The following is a 21,933-nucleotide window of genomic DNA, read 5'->3' as shown; positions in this document are numbered from 1 at the left end:
AAATTTTAATTATGCTCCATAATAATTCAACCAGATTGGATGTACATTGAAATTTTAATTATGCTCCATAATAATTCAACCAGATTGCATGTACATTGAAATGTTAATTATGCTCCGCAATAATTCAACCAGATTGCATGTACAATGAAATTTTAATTATGCTCCATAATAATTCAACCAGATTGCATGTACATTGAAATTTTAATTATGCTCCATAATAATTCAATCAGATTGGATGTACATTGAAATTTTAATTATGCTCCATAATAATTCAACCAGATTGCATGTACATTGAAATGTTAATTATGCTCCGCAATAATTTAACCAGGTTGTATGTACATTAAAAAGTTATTATGTTTCATATTAATTCAAACCGAATGAAAATACAGAAAATGTTAATTATGCTCTATTATTATACAACCAGAGTGTATGTACATGCAATGTAAATGGTAAACGTAGTACTAACGAATCCCGAAACAACATATAGGCGAAACATGCTAGGTATGCTCTACAAGACAATACATTTTATGTACATGAAATGTTAATTATGCTCTATGATAATACAATTAGATTGCGTGTACATGAAAATGTTTAATATGCTTAATGGCAATACAATTAGATTGTGTGTACATGAACATGTTTAATATGCTTTATGAAGATACAATTAGATTGTGTGTACATGAACATGTTTAATATGCTTAATGGCAATACAATTAGATTGTGTGTACATGAACATGTTTAATATGCTTTATGAAGATACAATTAGATTGTGTGTACATGAACATGTTTAATATGCTTAATGGCAATACAATTAGATTGTGTGTACATGAACATGTTTAATATGCTTTATGAAGATACAATTAGATTGTGTGTACATGAACATGTTTAATATGATCAATACAATCTGACTGTATGTACATGAAAATGTTGAGTATGCTGTATGAAAATGCGATTGCGATTGAATGTACATGGAAACGTTTAATTATACAAGTAGCATGCTTTATGATTGTACAGTCAGATTGAATTGAATGCAAATCAAACAAGAAAATGAGTATGTTATATGCATGGAAACGTTTAATTATGCATGCTTTATGATTGTACAGTCAGATTGAATGTAAATCAAACATGGAAATGACAATGTTCTATGACAATCAGATTGTATATGCATGGACATGTTTAATTATGCTCAATGATGAAACAATTAGATTGTATGTACATGAAAATGTTGAGTATGGTCGATGCTAATACGATCACACTATAAGTATTTGGAAATAATAGGCATATACACATGTAAATATAATTTACACGATTGATTTAATCAATATTTTACTTAAATAGGAACAGACTTGAAGAAAAGGATACAATAATATATATGAAAATATTTGATAGAAATACAAATCGATATGAAAATCATCTAGGTAGACAAAAACTATATATGAAAACTATTAAAGTATTTAAATTATGTACAAAAATCATTAATGATATATTATATAGCATGAAAATGTTAATGTTAATGCACTCTACAACTATATTTAGATATTTTTGTAAAAAATATTTAGAATTTTGAACCAAGTGAAGTGATCTCTTTATACACCTTTAAAAACTGATCGATTTCATCGGATTTTGAAATCTGTACTGATGACAAAGGACTATTACCAGAAACCTGGAATAAATAGATTTAAATATAATGTGATTATGATATATTTATACCCGAATCAGTTGTTGATTACATTAGATGTTGTTCTTTGATCATTTACCATGTAAATAAAGCGACATAGCCGACGACCTAAGATACCAACAACTTGAGAACGTTTACATAGAAACAGAATACATAGAGTCTTTATGGATTAATTTTACTTCATTTCTAAGACTCAATGTGAGCTTCGGTATCTCAACTGAAAATAGAAAACTTCAACATGTACATTAATGAACCACACCAAAAATACCATATTACTTACCTTTGAAAGTTCGTAGATTGCTAAAGGATGGAAGATGGTAGCCGATATTAATAAATTATGATAAGCCTCGTGGTTATTTGTCCATTTTTGTCCAAAACCAAGTAACACTTGAGCAGATGGCTTGGGCCCCTGACCATTCACATAGTTATGAAGTGCTACCCTAAACGCTTTATAATCAAATATTTTATGACTTTGTTCATTTCTGTGTATTTTTGTAGGATTACTGGACTCTGGTGACGCAAAGAATACAACCACCCTGAAATAATAAGGACAGATGGTTTAGGATTAAAACAATCAAGAAGTACCTGCTTAAAAGGGGGAATTTGGGTTTCTGTTCAGTCAATATTTTGTTCTATAATATCAGTTTTATAATCGTACGTAACAACTATATATGAAATTAAACTAAATCTTTCAGTTAATCAGTATACTCGGCTCCAACCACATGTCAGTTATGATGGACCGATTGGATTTTTGAAGGAATATAATATTGTAGCTCAGAGAGGATATTAGTTCATTTGTGATACAGTCCATGTAATTTTAGACTAACCTGCATTTTCTGGTGGCATATACATCCCCATTTTTGCAATGAATGGATAATCCTCTATCTAAATGTTTCAACAACTCTTTAGTATAGCTGTGTTGTTCTGGGTTTGTTATTTGATGTAATGGAAATTCAATCGATTCTGCTAAAGGAAATCCATAAGCCTGAAACAAATAGTTTAAGACTGAACGTCTAGTTGTATGTGAACCGAAAAATACAATTGAATAGTATCAGTACCCAAACCCATGGTTTCCGCCCAACTGTTTTACCCCCGTGTTCAACCCACAAGAAGAAATCCAGAATGTTCATGTAATCAGAAAACTGGGATAGATGATGTCTGATCTGTAAGTAGTAGCAAATAGAGCAGATTTCATATTGTAGTAATAAATTATTAGTCTCTATGACTAATGAAATTGATCACTGTACATTACATTGAGAGGTGTTTTTTATATAGGCTATATTAAACTCATAAAAAGTCATAGTCAAAGTCATAGTGTGACATTGACATAAGTGTAGTTTACCCTATTACGATCTTCGTTTGTCATACAATTCATCTGCTGACCATAACATAATCTAATACCATCTTTATTGGTAATATGATATTGATCGGCAACCTGTTGTCTAAACTGCAATCTAACGATCAGTTCATGATCTGCAAAAAAATATCAATGACAAATGATTTTAGGTGGCTAAGAAAATCATATTTATCCCATGCTATGTATAAAACATAAGGGGAGTGTGTGTCGATTTCATAAAAACACGCGACTAAAATCTAGTTATAGGTGTTATAGTAGATATTCTCCTATAGAAGCACAAGCCTAGGTCACAAGTAGAGACTATGGATTTCAACATGAAAACTATTTTAATTCAAACAGAATATGTTTTACTGAATATTATTGTTGGATAAACAAAAAAATAGTCCCATTAACGATCGGAACCGCAAAAACAACCCCGAAATCCAAAACAACATCTTGGCAAAACCTTGGTAGCAGCTAATAAACTTTTCACATGAGGAAGTATATCAATAATTAAAATACTTGACATTATATCTAATGTATGGAATATCTTGCGTTTAGATCGGCCAGTATATCTGTTATGTATGGAATATCTGTCGTTTAGAAAGGTAAGTATAACTGTAATGTTGTTTAGAACGGTAAGTATATCTGTCATGTATGGAATATCTGTCGTTTAGATTCATTAGAACGGTAAGTATATCTGTAATGTATAGAAAATCTGTCGTTTAGATTCATTATAACGGTAAGTATATATGTAATGTATGGAACATCTGTCGTTTAGAACGGTAAGTATACATGTATCTATAATGTCGTTTTGAATGGTAAGTATATTTGTAATGTATGGAATATCTATCGTTTAGATTCATTAGAACGGTAAGTATATATGTAATGTATGGAACATCTGTCGTTTACAACGATAAGTATACATGTATCTATAATGTCGTTTAGAATGGTAAGTATATCTGTAATAATTATGATCTATTCGTTGCATTGAATGGTAAGTGTATCTGTAATATGATCTATTTGTTGCTTTGAATGGTAAGTATATGTAATAAACTAATATATTGTACACAATTTATGGTTTATTTGTCGTTTAGAAAGGTAAGTATATCTGTAATTTATGGTATATTTGTCGTTCAGAATTTTATGTAAACATATAGGCCTATCTGTAATGTCATCTTTACAATGTCAAGCTTAACCTCGTCTTATACCTTGACTGCAAAAGACAACTTTCTTGTATCACGATAGTCTGTAATTATGTGCGGTACATCTATCGTTAAGAAAAGTTAGTGTATCCTGTATCTGTATCCTGGCCTGAAGAAATGTATTTATATCTGAATGTTTGGCACATCTGTCGTTAAAAAAGATAAGTATATCTGTGTGGCACATCTGGCGTTAAGAAAGGTGTCTATTTCTATTTACCTGCAGGTTCCCTGTGACAAGGAAATTGCGAGACTGGGTTGATGTAAGGTGAGCGATCTCTGTTTAACATTCTTGACGACTCCGTTGAATAATCCAGAGGATATTGATTTTCACCTCTCGAAATAGAGCCATCTGAAATTATCAAATTATTATTATTATTAATTTTCATCTTATCTTCATCTGTGATTTAGCATCGATCGGTCTTGGTGAATTCCAATTCCTACATCTGACAACTGTTCAAATATCAGCCGAATGTTTTTGTGTGAACCAGTGTGCGTGTTCATAGATTAAGATTATTAATGTTAAAAGTAAAGGTTGTCAAACCTGTAGTATCCATGTCCTCTTCTTGTTTTATACCATCAGCTTTGTGTGTATTTTCTATACTGTGAATTATTCTATTCATAAAAACCTCGTTACTTGAATTACGTGCTCTCATTCCTACCAAATCTTTTACGTCTATTACACCTAAATCTGATGTAAGATCTGGATCGTCAACTGAAAATCAGAGAAACATCTTATAGTAATAGTAGTACGTATGTTGTTGTTATCCAGAAATGTAACTTGGCCAATCATTCCACTAGTTTGAGTAGCATGCAAATGAAAAGTTGCTTACCGGTATGTTGTTCTTCATATGAACAGTTCATGGCTCTTACAGTCTCTGGTATACATGGAGTTATCTTTGAAAGAAAAGAAAATCATATTATATTACTCGATACTTTTTCAGATAATAAAGGTTTATCGCTTGATAAAGTAGTTTAGTTTGACTACATTCACTACATTGATTTACGATTTCATTCACCACTAATTTGAAAAGGTTATTACTAAAAGTTTGACAATTTAATTTCTATCCTTTATTCCCAGTGCAAAACAAAGGTTAATTAGTAGGGGTATGGGATTATCATAACTGAAGTGAATAGCAAGGTCTGCAATAAAGGTCTGCTGATAGAGAATTGAATGTCGCCTGATTGACCTGTATACGTCCAACCAATTTTTCTCGAGAGGTAAATAAATTTCATATCAGTTCGAGAGTGTACTCAAAATTAGAATAAGGAAATTAGATTCACAGTTTTCATTGGACTAAATTTGATCTTCGGGCAATCAAAGCTGGTTATGCACGCGTCCTTCGGATTTCCCGGGGTGGTGACAACAGTCGATGACGTCTATATTTATAAATTTTATCCCTGAGAAAATTCATATTGTAAATTTATTCTTGGAGTAAATAAATATGTTTCAAACATAGTCAGAAAAGCTGAACTAGATCGCTTTCCTCTTAGTATAGGCCTATATCTGCTTTATTACAGGCAATTAAGTACTGGCTTCATCTGAATGACAATTTTCAATGCAGGTCCTATATATGGTCGTTCAAAGCCCTGACTATAGTTAGAGCCCACACCAATACATTTAATAACCATATAAATTCCTTCCTAATGATATTAGGCTTTCCTATGTATGGGATAACAAAGGCACTCCATCTATCCCAAGGCTGTTGTTCTCCAGAAAGAGGGCTCTCATTGAGATATCGACAGTGTTTTGTAAGATTTATGAAGGGTGAATTTAAATCATCTTCCATAGGAAACAAATGACGAACCTATTGTCACTTTAAATTTAAGTATGGTTTAGATGTCTGTAACACATACATTAAGAATTTCACAAAATTCAGAGTAAGTTGCCATTCATTACTTATAGAAAAGGGTAGATTAAGATACGCCCGTCGAAAATAGAATTTGTAATCAATGTCAACTGCCTCAAGTAGAAAATGAGATACATTGTTTGTACTTGTCTAAAATACAACACACTAAGGACCTTTCTATTCGAGGAAGTTCTTCACTTTGTTCCTGATCTTTCAGATATGTCGGATTTTGCCAAATTTGAATTTTTAATCAGTTTTGAACAAGGAGATATTTTAAAACCCACCATTATCTTTGTAAACAATGCTATACTGAGAACCTAAAAATGTATAGTATAATACTTGAAATAGAAATTGTTAACTTATTATAGCCTCCTATATAATAAGATAGTCTTTTTGAAGTATGGAGCATTTAGAAACACCATAATTATGTTCTTTCTATTTCATTGTAGACCTATATTTACTAAACATCGTTTATTGGATACCAGATCTTTATTAGCCATGAAGGTATTCTCCTTCCAACATTATTGTATATGATCCATGTCCTGTTTTGTCTCTGGTGACAATTCTCTGTATTGAATTATACGCCAATAAAATTATTATTATTATCAGACGTCATTGACAACAATAAACAAGAATTGCAAATGGTGGCATCTTGACATTTCACCGGCTCATGCCATTGACGTATAAAGCCGCGAATAAGACGGTGCGGAATAATGTCAACCTCGCCAAAATATATAAAGTAATAGTATAAAATATGTATGTAAAAGACTACCTTTTGAGAAGATAAATTCAATGGACCGTCTACAATTCTCTCATATTTTGGTTCCTTTTTTAAGTACTGATTTTCACCATTTTCCGCCATTTGAACTGAATTTGAATCTGTAAGTAGTAGTATTGTGGATATTTCGTTTATCAAATATAGGCCTACATAACAATCCGATAGTTCTATATATTATGTCTGTCCTGTACATCAAGCTACTGTGCTGTTATATTTGTAATTATATATTGTTAGAAATCCTTTTCTCTTAAAAAAGAATAAGCTTTAGGTATCCTATATAACTATCTGTTAACGCGATGAAAACTTCTTCCTCCGACTTTCATTCACAACTTTTCGTATTCCAGACAGTCATATATTAAAAATATGAGCAAATTACAAATGAATGCAGGGGTGGTGTGAACTTCAGCAGTGGTCACCTCGACCGGTACATATTACTTAACTGTAGACGAACATGACTTTCGGATTTTAAATTTGAAAAATGACTCTGACAGCTGATAAAAATAATACACAATGTTATGTCATCAAAAAACTTACTGTTTAAAAATTGATACACTCTATATGGTTCATCTCCATCTAATTGACTTCTTTCTTTTATTTCTCGGATATCTGGTAATTTATTCATCGCACATCGAAACCTCGTTTTCCAGCCTGGCCAATCTGCCTTATCAACTCCTTGACGAAATCTGCCTGTATGCACAGCCCATTCCTATATAGTGAGATATGACAGGATATTGTATAATATTGAAAGTAAATATTTCCTTATTTCTATTCAAGTTAAGCGAGATTATTTCGTGAAATCATCGTAGGCTTAACGAAAATGAATACATTTATTGGCTTTAATACACAAAATGAAATCAGATTAATATTAATAAACTTTCGATTAAGATTCAATGTGCATTGAAAAAAATCACAATAGTTCTAAAGTTATTCTCGTCATCGTCTTTAGAACCAAAGCAAAACAATGCAGATTAATAGAAAAGTTTAGATCAAATTCCATTGAAATGTCTTTATTCCAAATAAATACATTAGTAAAGGTGAAAACATGCTTTACAAACTTAGTATTTTCAGGTCCTATGCTTTTTTACCTTGAAAATTAATGAATTTTGTTCAGACCAATCTTGCTTTCCACCATGTTTCCACGGAATTCTGAAAATGTTTAGGTCTCGATCAATCCATTCAACACCAGGGAATCTGCAACTGTCAATTTTATTGGTAAGCCAAGGTCGGAATCTTTGCCTTCCATGGTATTCAGTGTTACATCCACTCATATCGCCACAACAGACCTGTAATAAGAAGCATAAACAATTTCCAAGCACGGCCCCTTAGTTATATTTAACCTATATTTTGACTGATTTGGACTGTTTCATAGCTTTTCAAGTGGCATACACGTCTCAGTAACACACCAATATATCCATATAGCATTGTCATATTATAGGTTTAAAATTGTCTTCATCTTCAAAAAGATGAATGCCAAAAATTAAGATTTATGAGTTTGCATACTTTTCAACATAACTAAAATTATTAAAAACTCATGCCTCCCTTTGGTTACAATTAAATCATATATCAGTTGAACATTTTAAAATTATTCTTGGTTTGTACATTAATATCAATACAGTGTGTAATCCTTTTTTTAATATAGACTTCATGATTTTGCTTTTAACTTTCAAAAATATTTCACCATAACATTTAGCTTTTTAAACTGTTATGTATAAATAAATAAGTTACTGGTATAGGTATTACTTACAGATGGAGAATAATTAGACGCCTCATCGTTGAACATTGTAGCTTTGTTCCGTAGTATAATTTTCCGAACTATACAAAATTCGCCAAATGCAGGCATTTTATGAGATTATCTTTAAGTCCCTAAATATTACTTATCCAATGAAAACCTTAGATGATTCAGAATTTAAATAATATTATGTGGGTTATCATTGTCCCAGAAACCCCGTTAACTCATACTAATACTATAGTCAGTGGTTTCATACGGAAATAATAAAATATCGATGAACGCTTTCCAAATTCATCTCGCCGGGTATTAATTCTAGTCTGATAGATAAGAACATTAAAATCATTCAAAAGTTAAGCACGATTTCCTTCAAAAGGAGGAAGTATGAAACATAGGGGGTGGGGGTTAATATTATGACACCCCCTCCCTTGGTAATGGAACAACAATTTTGGTGAACAATTAGCACGAAACATAAACAGATGAATTGGGCAATTTTACGTTTTGCTCATCTTTCCCAATAATTAGCTTATTTAAGATAGTGGGCATATCTATTGACAATAAGAGATCGGTAGTTGCATGTAAATATACAGGAATCGTGTAGTAATGATCGAGGCATTTATTGTGATAATGTTGAAGCAAATGGGGATACACTTTCAACTGAGACTGACTAGCCTCTGTCATTATTGTGATCCGTATACTACACATGTACAGACATTATTTTAATGCATGCTGGGTATATCGATCGCTTTGAAGCCTTTGCAATGTAAACAGGTAACGTACAGAGAGCGATAAAATATTTGTCTCGATTTTCTATTGAATATATAATATGTTGTAGCCAATATTGCATTGAGTTGGCTTTAACGCACCAAGATTAAACATAAAATTGTAATCAAATCTAGGAACGTCTAATAATGTTTCACCCAATTGCTTTTCTGTTCGTTACTGTTTATAACTTTGCTACTTTGATGCAACTTAATTGGCACAGATTACTCGAATATATGATTTTTTTTTTCATATCTACCCCAAAGTTTTTGTCAGGACAATCCCAGACAGGTGTTTCAGAGGAGGTTACATTTTGAATTAGAATAAAATCAGTTGCAAAAAGTCATGTCTTAGATGAGGTGTATGGTGTCAATGCTGTGGAAGTCTATTTGACTTCAATAAGAGATGATTTGATGATATCTTTCATAATATTAAATAGGCCTACTACTTTGTGGTCGTTACAAAGTTTTTTATCAACTGAGAATTTGAAAGGAGTGTGAAATGATAGCCTATGTATCATCGCATCACGAATACGGGTTTTGACATTAACCCGTAGGCTATTAAACTAAGCCCGCTACACTTCGTTTTGTGGGCGTGGAAATGAGAATTCAGAATGAGGCATTTCCCTTATGTAATTACAGCCTGCAAGCCAGTTTTCATTTTTTATGTAGGCCTATACTCAGAAAATCTATATTGCTTCGCCTCACTGGCGCGTGTCATTCGTGATAAGAAAATTATCTTCAGAAAATCACGCAAGCATGATAACCGCGTTGCGCAATACTAAAAACTAGGCTATACCTACATCAAATGTAATGTAATTCAAAATGATTGCATATTTACTGAAAAATCCTTTGAACTTATCAAGATCATAATGGACAAGCACAGGCCTAATTTCTTTCGTCTTTTTTTTTTAGATTTCCCCAACATTCCCGTGATATTATCAAAAGGACAAACGGTATTGCAAAATATTACATCAGAGCAGTGACGATTTATTAAAAGAAGATTTATAACAATAATTAATGAAATGACAAATCAAAATTACCTGCTAATTTAGTTCAGATAAAAATTTCCTGTCGTTTCTGACTCACCAAAGTCCCCTTATGCTGTAGCCTAAGACACCTTAAACATACTATGCTTTGGTGTATATACATGTAATTTCTTGTGAACGTTCTTTAGTTTCATTTTCCCCGAAACTAAAGTATTCTTGGAAAAGCTGAATTAAATCTAATATTAGAACAAGGTCGATAAGATGGCCTAGTTTCACAATGGTAGATTATTCAGTATAAATAGGTTGAACAACCAGGAAGTTATTTAAGCAGACGCCATATTTAAGGGACGCCCTTGTAAAAATACATTATCAATAAGGTAATAAAATAGCTAACCCACAATCACTATGTTTAACTGCGAGTGCGTGTTAGTTACAGGCATACAACAGGAATATTCATTCCATTTTCCTACTATAGCCTAAACCTTCAAATTCAATAATAGAATATTTTCATTGTTAATATTGCTCAATAGGCGTAGGCCTATACATCAGTTGTAGAGCGATATAATTATAGTATACATTCGATTGACAAATAGGCCTACTCAAGAACGATTCATCTAGAAATTGTTAAAATCCGAAATTTATTTAGCGTTGACATCCCTTTAATAATATGAATAATGTTATTGTAGACTATGTGCTTTTTATTCATGCGTAGTGCCAAATCATTACTAAGATTTCATGGGAAAAAAGAATAATACTTGGAAGAAATTGTAGTAGGCTGTAGATACCAAGCTTGGCAAACGATATAGACTATGCCTTCAATTCAACTTTCTTTCTGTCACATTTCATCCCTTCGGACCGGGAAAATTGACTTGAGAATGTGATGGAGATAAGAAATTTGACAATTTTATAAATCTTTTATGATTATACAAGACGTAGGATGCAAATTACATCACCCCTATCAAGCATTTTCCAATTTCGCTCCTGAAAATCATTTTTTTGCTGTATATTCACCGCATATTTATTTGTATTGGGAAACAAGTGGTTGCCTAACAAGATACGCCCATTTTCCCAATACAATTTCAGTATATCAAGGGCAGTCACCTATCTGTGTCAAATCATACCAAAAATCTTATTTGTGCAAGATATTGTTGATTTAAACCAACACACATTATTCAATAAAATTCTGACATAAACTGTCAACCTCTATCGTCAAAAAAATTCGATGCATTTTTAAGTCAAGGGAATAACTCAAATTCCGATAATCGTCAAATTCGAACTCATCATTATATATTCACACCAAATTTCATTTAAATTGGATAACAACTGTAGTCTCTATTGTGTTCACAACCATATTTTGACGCTTTTTTCATAAGCCAAGGGCAATAACTCAAAAAACGTTCATCGAAAGATCGTCAAATTCGAACTTGTCCAAGATCTCATTAATATAAATGTTCGCACCAAATCAAATCAAATCATTATAATGTAGGCGTATAAAAGCGAAGGTACAGAGCCCCCCCCCCCCCCTCCCCCCTCATTCCCCCTAGAAGAATGGTTTGTACCCCAAATTCTCGACACATGAACGGCATACGTTTTTGCCCGAAAATAAGTGTACGAGAATGCACCAAATCAATTCTATTTCTTAAAAGTCATGGAAAGAATCCCTTCAGAGGTTCTATATGGGAGGGTTGCACCACTGGCCCTTTTACAGAGCTGCCGCAGTTAAAATACAACATCGACTGTTGTCCCTCCCATTAAGTCAGTCTGCCCCCTATTTATACCCCAACTCTTGGGTGGCTGGCGCCGCCACTGATAAGCAAGCATGTACCAAATTGAGTCCAAATTCGCGAAAACTCGCTCCTTTGGGCTGATTTTGACGCATTTTTCAAGTTGATAGCATTAGCAATAACTCGTAACCCGTTCATCGAATAATCGTAAATTTCAAACTCGTTCGAAATCTCAGCAAGATAGAAAAGAAGCTGAAATTTGGTGACCGGTGGTATGCGTATGTGAATTGATAACAGACCAATTTTGACAACTTTTACGCTAAATCTAGGGTTATATACCACAACCATATACGCCTTCACGGCATGCGGATGGTCAAAACGAACCATCCAATTTAAGTTTCATCAAAATCGGTTGAAAACTAAGAGAGTAATAGCATACTCAAGATTTTGGGGCAAGGGCAATAGCTCAAATTCTTCGTTTTATGAATATGTATTTGATTCCATCAAAAAATCTAGTTTTTAGAGTGTTTACAAGCAAATGTTGACGGACGGACGGACGAGATGTGGGCGTATAAAAAACCGTTCTTTGTCAAATTTTAAGTCTATTTAGACCTTAAGCAAAAAGATTGATAATATTCCACTCCTATAGTGCTAGCAGGAAATGTTGACCGATGGATAGGGATGCTAAAATTATGCAATTAAACTTTCGCATACACTTGATGTTTAAAAAGTGATAACAAGTGGTTGTCTAGCAAGATACGCCCACTTGCCTGGTGCATTTTCAGTATATCAAGGGCGGTCACCAATCTGCGTCAAGTCGAACCATAAATCTAATTTGTACAAGATATTATTCATTTAAACAAACACACAAAATTTAATAAAATTTTGACATAAACTGTCACCTCTATCGCGTTTACAAGCCAACAAAGTTTGATGCCTCAAGGGCAATAACTCAAAAACCATTCATCGAAAGATCGCCAAATTCAAACTTGATACAGATCTCATCATTATTAATTTTCACACCAAATTTTATTTAAATCGAATGAAAACTCTAGTCTTTATTGTGTTCACAAACAAATTTTGACGTGTTTCTAAGTCAAGGGCAATAACTCAAAAATTGTTCATTGAAAATTCAAATTCAAACTTGACGAAGATCTAATGAATATAAATGATCACCCTAAATTTCATTAAAATCAGATAAAAACTGTAGCCTCTATTGTGAACGGACGGATGGGACGGACAGGGGTGACCACGTTATAATGTATATATAATATAAAATTAAGGATTAAACAACCTAGGTCTTTTAATGTAAATGATATTTTGATGCAAGTTGGTATTCTAGAAATTGTGATATAACATGCTGGTCCAAAGAGGTCAAGTCATTGCATGGTGAAAGAGTTTGGTGAAGATTTTTCAATAAGAAACACTATTTCAAAGGCAACCATACGATTTGCAGCTGCTTGAGCGTTTAGACTTTTGGTTGCGTCCATTTTGTAATCCATTTTATAACCATGTAATATATTGATCTGGAAATGGTAGACATCTCTATTATTATTTCAATTTAAGTACTATTTATAATAAACAAAACAACTTTATTCTCCTCAGGTTTAGTCTCAAGTCTTTAGTATCAATAAATATCAGGAAGTGTGTACGGTTCAGATAAAGTTAGCTCAAGTTAAAATTAATAGTAGTTTTAGCTGACTACCTAACATTTGAGTGTGTCATTTGATCAATACATGCATAACATTATTGCATAAGAGTATCTGTTATAAAATATAATATGCTACAATGGTTGTTTACACGCCTACTGTGTGTTACAATCAACATTTTACATGTAATCTACCTTCTTCAAAGTTTCAATTTTAGATTGCTTTTTAGGGTTGGCATTTATCCTTTATCCCGCATAAAGTTACTTTCAGCATTTTTTTCATTAGAGGAAACTATTAGAAATTGAGACACAATATTCTCACAGAAAGAAAAGAAATTTTTCCCTAATTTTCCAAATTCATAGCTTGTTAATGGAATACTACTGTATAGATCGATTTTAATATTTATTTCAAGTCCAATGATGGTTCTTGGAGGGTTACTTAAAACAATAAATAAGTATAAAAGCAAAATAACACATATTATGTTAACTTCCTGCCATCTATACAAACAATTGAAAAAATTCTAGATTCAAATTATAAAGATAGCTAGCAAGGTTTTATATACGCCCACTGACAGCTTTGATTTTAATTAAAAATATTTGGCAGTACAGTAACAATTACCAGTATGAAATATTCAACCTTCAGACATACACTTCTTTTGAACTTTTTGAGGCGATACTGAATAATATATGTTTCATCAAAATCTGTAAAGAATTGGGCCTTCTAGAGTGTTTACAAGCTAAAACTTTTAAGAACAAGGGCAATAACTCATACTAAATATTTTTCGATTCTTTTGATTTTTGATAGGGTTCATCCTTGGTTGATAACAACCACTCACCATCAAGACTTGTGCCTTAAGAGTGTTTGCAGGCTTAAAATTGTATGCGTTTTCAAGAACAAGGGCAATAACTCATACTAAATATTTACTATTTTTCTGATTTTCAATGGGTTCATCTTTGGGTGATTACTAACACTCATACCAAGTTTTCTGTCAAGAATTGGAGTGTTTACGAACCAAAATTGAACTTGTTTTCAAGAACAAGAGCAATAACTCATACAAGTATTTTTGATTTTTCTGATTTTGGGTGATAACAATCATACCAAGTTTCGTCGAAATCATTCAAGAATTGTGCCTTCTACAGTGTTTACAAGCAATTGTGGACAGAATGAAATGGGTGACGGCTAGTGTTGAAACGGTTAGTGAATTTTAGAAACCAGGTAATCGTCTGCAATAACCGTTTGTTACCCGGTTAATTACTAAAGATTATAAAAGGAGTCAAAAACAGCATTTGCGGCGGTAACTCACTGTTAACTAGAGTAGGTGTAAACAATTAACATAACGGTGCACACGGCGACTGTCGACAAACTAAGACCATCATGACGCGATTATCCAGAACGAGTACTTAGTTGAACTTATATAAAAAAAGAGGCTTGTTAATCTTGACCATAATTCTTGCAACTCGTTAGTGTTTTGATAATTGATACTGTATCTAGATTTATTAATCTCAATTATTCAATCAATAAAAGATGTTTATTTATTAAAGAAAACAGCTAAAAGACTCATACAGTGACGAATTTTCTGTCAAAAATTGCTCTCTTTTTACTTCTTATAAAATTGACGGTTAACCGATTATCTCAAATCAGACCCGGTTATCCGTGAAATACTACCCGAAATCGGTTAACTGATTAACCGTTTCAACACTAGTGACGGCGATATATTCACCCCCTATATAATGTGGGCGTATAAAAAGCACTAATAAATGAGATTTAAAAAACAATATTTATCCACAAAAAGCAATTTATCAAACATATCCCTCACAATGAAAAAGTGAAGTTTATGATAGGTTACAGCAGTAAACAACAATCCTGAACTCCAATAGACTAGAAAAGATATATAAATAATAATATCATTATCATTATATAAAACTGTAGGATTTTTAATGTAAAAATTCAGGTCTTGTTTTCCAAAACTGTTACGAAAATAAATCATAAAAAATCATGTTAGATTTTAACATGTTTACATTTTTATGTTAAGAGTTATGATTGTAAAAAAGGCTTTATGAAAAAGCAAGACAAGGCCTAGGAAATTTTCTTTTCATAAGAATGTTATATTTACCTGTGACATTCATAAACAAGCCTTAATTATAAAAGCACAGAAATACAAATTTGTAATGCCTATGTAAGAAAATTGTAAAAAATCAAAACAGAACATAGATAATCATTACTAAGGTCTTAACAGTTTTTAAAAATATCTTCAAATAAAAAACTCACCATCACTTCTTGCAAGACATACATGTATAAAATTGTACAATAATTCAATTTTATTTCTTATTTCTACCTGGCTGCCTTTAATGGGTTAGAAAAAACTGGGATAAAAAATTCTTATCCATCCTTTGATTCTAAAATTCATGAGTCTGGGTTCAAGATGTCTGTGGTATCCCAAGACATCATTTAAGTCATACATTTTTTTCTATTTTTTTTATACATATTTTTCTATTAACCCATGACCAGCTTCCAAGGGCTAACTCTTTACCTCAACTCCTTTTAACAGAAAGCCATGATCAAACTCAAATGGTGTCCTTTTTTATATAAACTTTACCCATCAGTCCATAGATAGAATTTTTGTTCTAAAAACGCTAAAATGAAGTTCCTCTTCGTTGCTTTTTTTTAGACATGAGTATGGAATTTACCATTTTGTTGACCTTTTAGATATTGAACTATAGTCTAAACATTACAGATAAAATTTCCAGTATTCAAAATCCTTCAGTAGCAGCCATAGATTTAGGTTATTGTTTGAAATAAGGTGATGAAATTCAGTCTGCTTTCTTACTTTCAACTGTAGAATCATCTTTTTCAGCACCATTACTAGCTTTGTTACGTTCTGAATAGGCATTATGAGGTAGAGGGTACAGACCTTCATCCGCAGCAGATGGGTTACCCAAAACAAAGTTCTGATAAGCTTGTAAATTCTGCTTACAATCATCTTCATCTTCAAAAGTATTTTTACCATGGACACTCACAAATCTTTTCTTTTCCTACAATCATTCAAAAATAGTTAAAACACCATAGAAGACTCATTACCTATTTGATACAATAACTTTTACAAGATCTTTTGAGATGATACTATTCATTGGTGCAAAGTCAAAAACTTTTCAGTTTAGAGACAATGCTTGGTAATAATATTTTCACTTTCAGCAAAGAATCAAATTGTATCTGGTGTGTTAGGAAGGTTAAAAGTGGAAAGTATTCTGTTGGGAATGAATCAATCCAGATGACAAGCTCAGACTAAGCTGGTGTCATTTAAAAGGAATAAATGATGTCCCCATGTAAGACTAGGTCGACTGAGGAACAAAGGGAGTTAACAAAACTAACAAGCTCTAATTCCATGAAGTCTTCTAGAAAATACATGTAATACATTAACTCTGACTATAAATATGGCTCAAATAAATAAATACTTACATCTTCTAACTGTTCTTCTTGAAACTTTTGCAACTGTCTTTGAAAACCAAAATTTGGGTTTGCACAAGATCTGGCACCTCGAATAGAATTTAAAGTATCTCTCCATTTTAAATCTGTTACTGTCATAATATATGCTGCTACTAAAGTTACACTTCTAGAAACACCAGCTAAACTGAAAGAAAAATGGATCCAATATTCAAGTGATACTACGTCTTAGAATTAACATAAAATTTAAGAATTTTAAACTTGGCGAATAATAGCCAGTAGATATACCTGGTGTCATAAATAACATAACAGGATCCTTATATAATCTGATAGATCCAAAAAACATAGTAATTATCCATAAATATGTAATTAACAATTGAAAAACGCTAAATATCAAGATTACGCATTTTTCAATAATTTCTTTTTTTATGAATTTTCCAATTTTCCAGATTTTACAGGGATTCTGTTGTAACTTTATGACACCAGGAACAGGTAAGCTAATAGACTAATATTGACCTTTTCGAGAACTTAAATTTTATATTCATTCTAAGACGTAGTATCACTTTAAGCTATTGAAGATGGGCATCACCATATCATGGCTAATTTTAAAATAAAAATTTTGATTGGGCGATAAGTATTTTTAAATTATTTAAAATATTCTGTCTATTTGTGATTGGGCGTAAAAAATCGCCAGTGATTTGAATAAACTTATTCGAGTGAAAAAAATACGCTTGTCTTCCCCTAGCATTATATCAAAGGCTTCGGCTATAAAATGGAGATTACATGTTTAACAATAACTTTTAAAAATATCTACCAATGAACAACTACATTCCCTCCACTTGAACGTGCTTTATGTATAAAATCATTGGATTGGCTAAAAAATTGCGTGAGATCTTGAGCAGGACAATCACTTGCAATAAGGCACAAATATTCTTTATTCTGAAAAAAAATGGTAATTGAAATATCAAAAGAAAAGGAGATGAAAACACTGGTATGATTTTACTCTGAATTTAAGAGTATATCAGTGTTATAACCAGATATGTTATCCAGAAAAAAATCATTGTCAATTATAACGTTAATAACTTTCTGTTAATGACAACAATTATTATAGAGTAATTGGTAATAATTATACACAAGAATGTCAATAACACTCTTAAAAAGACTGCAGTCTTATTTTGCTCTGTAAAATATATTATTTCACCTTTGATTTAGACTTATGCACCATTCACTTTGGACTTTCAGTACCTGAGAATCATAATTGGCTGAAGTGGCCAAATTCACAGCCCTTCTAACCTAAAACTGTTTTAATGTCCACTATATTATCTTAGATTCATATGATGATATTTCATTACTCACAGGCAATATAGGCGTTGCATTATCATGAATGGATAATATATGAGTTATGTTGTTTTCTGTTAGCTGCTTCTCATCTTTAGAATCACGAAAATTTCCAATGTACACCCCCTTAATAATCTGCAATAAATATCATAATAGTGTAGATAAAGAAATATTGTATGTATATATCACTGCCTAGCTATTGTTGCTGTATTTCACAGATCTTTACTCAAAGCACAGTATTTGGAATAAAATTAACTTACCATGAAAACTTTTTCCTGACAGTTATTAAAAAATGGCATGCATATGTGCCTCCTGTCCTGTTCATGCAGTGATATGAGTTATCTTAACTGGGAATTTACCTTATTCATTCCATTCCCCATGATCTAAATTTTCAACTCTTTAGATTTCACCATCTATACTACATTTCCACCTGTTAAGAAATAGTAATTGTAGAGTAAAATATAATTTGAGTCTTGAAGATGGTCAGTCATCAATGTAAGTTTCAAACAAAGATATACATGGCTTCTGACAGTGAGCTGTGAACACTTATACTAATTAGTTTTGCTAACAAATCACATTTCTGAGACCAATTTCTGTACCTAAGGTACAATTGACAACAGAAAATGGTCAACTGATCTTTTAGCACCAAGTACACATTTAAGTCAAAAGTTTTCTTGGAAGTTGACGGTAGAGTACTGTTAACTACCATCTTCGTATAAGACTAAATCACTGATAGTTTAAGGTATGAAAAATGACCAAAAATCATGATCACTTTGTATGAACAGGAAATATAAAGTCACGCAACCTAATTTTGTGCGAACCTAATTTCGGGCATCTCTGGACATGATGAATAATTCACATGTGCGACCTTGTGTGACTTCTACATTTGCATGTTTTGATAAACAAATTTCCTTATAATCCCAAGCTCTAATCGGAATTCCAAGTGTCGTCTGCTAGAATATATTCCTGTAAACAAAGTCACATGACGAACTAGCAGATTCCATGACAACAAAAAAATTCAATGAATTTTAGCAAATAAACTACTGTTACATTTTAGTCTATTTATATTATTTTGACAGTCATTTTTTTCTCAAATCATTGTTCTTTAATATCAAGTCATGACTATTGACAATTCTTTCACAGATAAATACTAAGATATGATAATTATACCACTGGATATCCATACATGTTTGGCTCAACTTATTTTATAGATCTAACATTGTACACGAAAATAGGTGATGCCTTTTGTGGCCGTTGTCAAGTTGGTTGCTCATGAAATATGGGTGAAAGTGAACCAATTGTAGTTATTTTATAGAATATCTGATGAATCATGTAAGAAACAACATTTTTTTTTTTTTTAAATTTAACTAAATTAATTCGATGTTGAATCCTTAAATGCACGAATTAAGATTAGTCACACAAGCTGTAATTTACCTATTTTGACTCGTGATGAGCAGATTTCTTAAGTCTGAAGATAACAATTATATATGATATATATGATATGCAGATATATCTCAAAACATTAATTTTAAAATATACTTGGTAAAGAAATAAAGTTGTCTTTAAGGTTTTTTACACATTCAATTGCTAACAATACAGTCAGTACGTTAGTAAGGCTATCATATCAATATCATATTCATAACATTTAGTCCTCATCCAACAAATCAGTTTTTCTGAGTAGGCCCTGTGATGGTTTATATCAAATTCATCTTCAAAGTTAATGCGTCAGTAGAGATATAAAACTGAATTAAGTTTTCTGTAGATTTACGGTGAAAATAGAAATTATTTTATTACCAAGATTCTATTTTTGTTTTTACTCGCCGAACTTGTCAGAAACTCGCTAAAGCTCTACTTCCTACTTGGATTCAGACAACAAATCCTGTTCAGATAAGAGTCAACCATACACATTATATGATGATTAACAGCATGCCTGCCTGGCGCCACATCCTTTCTTAAAATGCAAAATAAACACGACAAACAAGTCAGAAATAACAACCTCATAACACCAATGACCAATTTCAAAAGTTCAAGGGAGGTAACTGAGGAAACTATTTCCATTTAATTTTAACAGTTCAAGTGAGGGAACTGGTCACAGGAGTTATATCATGGAAATTATGCCATAAATACACGTAAATTGTTTATATGCAATCTGGGCCCGGGACCGTGCTCTCATCTTGATGAGCCACTATATCCAAATGAAATCTTTCTAGTGAATATTTCGGACAAAAAATGAGAGATTAATCGACGGTATAACAAAAGTGAAGATAACCTGATTTTGAATAAAAAATATTTGGCAGTATCACTATGAAATATTCAACCTTCAGTCATTTACTTCTTTTGAACGCGTTTTTAAGAACAAGGGTAATAACTCATACTAAATATTTTAAGATTTTTTCTGATTTCCAATAGGGTTCATCCTTGAGTTGTTACTAACAAACATGTTTCGTCAAAATCAGTCAAGAATTGTCCCTTCTTCAGTTTAATAGAGAACATTGATGACAATTGCACAGATAAAGTCCTAGAATTCATCACTGATGAAAGAGAACGCATCAAAATAGATCGTGCTCATAGTAAGACACAGGAAAAGGTCCGTTTATACTGAGCGCGACTACGACCGCGACCGCGAACGCGGCGTTCGCATTAGACTGTTTAGCCTGATTTTGTATGAGGTCGTTTATACTAGGGGCGAACGCGAATGCGGCCGAATTTCTGTTCGCGCGGAAAACCGCGGAGATTGCCTCCAAAGTTCATATCCGTCTGCCAGTTAACTCTGAGCTCGTTTCATCAGCGAATTTACGCGCATAAAGGTGCATTTATACAGAGCGCGAACGCGAACGCGACCGGCGCGAACGCGACTTTTCATCAGTTCAGTCATTCAAATAGAGCGCGAACACGAACGCGGAAAACCGTCGACGGCTTTCAATGCGGATCGCCTTTTTTGTTGTTAAACAAAGTGTGACAACAGTCAATTAAAAAGTAATTAATTAATGAATTGGTCCAATGTTATTTTCTTTATAAGTTCCATACCATTGATGAAACACGCAAAATAAATTGAATTTTTTTTAATAACACACCTTTCAGTCCAACCTTCTCTCCGATTCCCTTCCAAATATCTTTCTTTTTTACGAAGTTTTTTCAGCTTTGTCAAACAAAACTGGATTCTTTTCAACTTCTAAAATCAAAACTTCCGTTTTATCCATTGTTTGTACCCTACAAGCAAATTGGAAAAGCCATGTGCACAAGTTTCTATTTTAGGAAATGATGCAAGGGAGGTGGTACAAGCTGATTGGTTGATAGCAAGAAATCCGCCGCGACTTTCTGAAAAATTCGCTCTTGGGGCAATCTCGGCGGTCGACCGCGCGAACAAATATTTGTTGTTCGCGTTCGCATTCTATTTGAACGGTCTCTCTATAAAATGATGAAACCATTCCATGACGAAAAACCGCGTTCGCGTTTGCGTT

General features: G+C 32.6%; 3 protein-coding genes across 3 annotated transcripts; all 3 read right to left on the bottom strand.

Moving 5' to 3' along the window:
* Positions 1-2,039: 2,039 nt before the first annotated feature.
* LOTGIDRAFT_85054 (hypothetical protein) lies at positions 2,040-8,076 on the bottom strand (the record flags this gene model as incomplete). The annotated part of the gene is made up of 4 exons (XM_009065951.1): positions 2,040-2,214; positions 2,506-2,602; positions 7,379-7,550; positions 7,930-8,076. Coding segments are annotated over 4 exons (591 nt in total), but the record flags the coding sequence as incomplete, so codon positions are not given.
* A 7,367-nt stretch (positions 8,077-15,443) lies between these two features.
* Positions 15,444-16,725, bottom strand: LOTGIDRAFT_168088 (hypothetical protein; the record flags this gene model as incomplete). Its single annotated transcript, XM_009065963.1, has 2 exons — positions 15,444-15,571; positions 16,521-16,725. Coding segments are annotated over 2 exons (333 nt in total), but the record flags the coding sequence as incomplete, so codon positions are not given.
* A 391-nt stretch (positions 16,726-17,116) lies between these two features.
* LOTGIDRAFT_131060 (hypothetical protein) lies at positions 17,117-18,852 on the bottom strand (the record flags this gene model as incomplete). The annotated part of the gene is made up of 4 exons (XM_009065962.1): positions 17,117-17,321; positions 17,949-18,073; positions 18,491-18,607; positions 18,832-18,852. The coding sequence occupies 4 exons, from the start codon at positions 18,850-18,852 to the stop codon at positions 17,117-17,119; spliced, it is 468 nt and encodes a 155-aa protein (XP_009064210.1).
* Positions 18,853-21,933: the final 3,081 nt, after the last annotated feature.

Source organism: Lottia gigantea (genome assembly GCF_000327385.1).
Source record: "Lottia gigantea unplaced genomic scaffold LOTGIsca_72, whole genome shotgun sequence".
Taxonomy (NCBI): Eukaryota; Metazoa; Mollusca; class Gastropoda; family Lottiidae; genus Lottia; species Lottia gigantea.
This window is presented reverse-complemented; position numbering and strand designations above follow the sequence as displayed.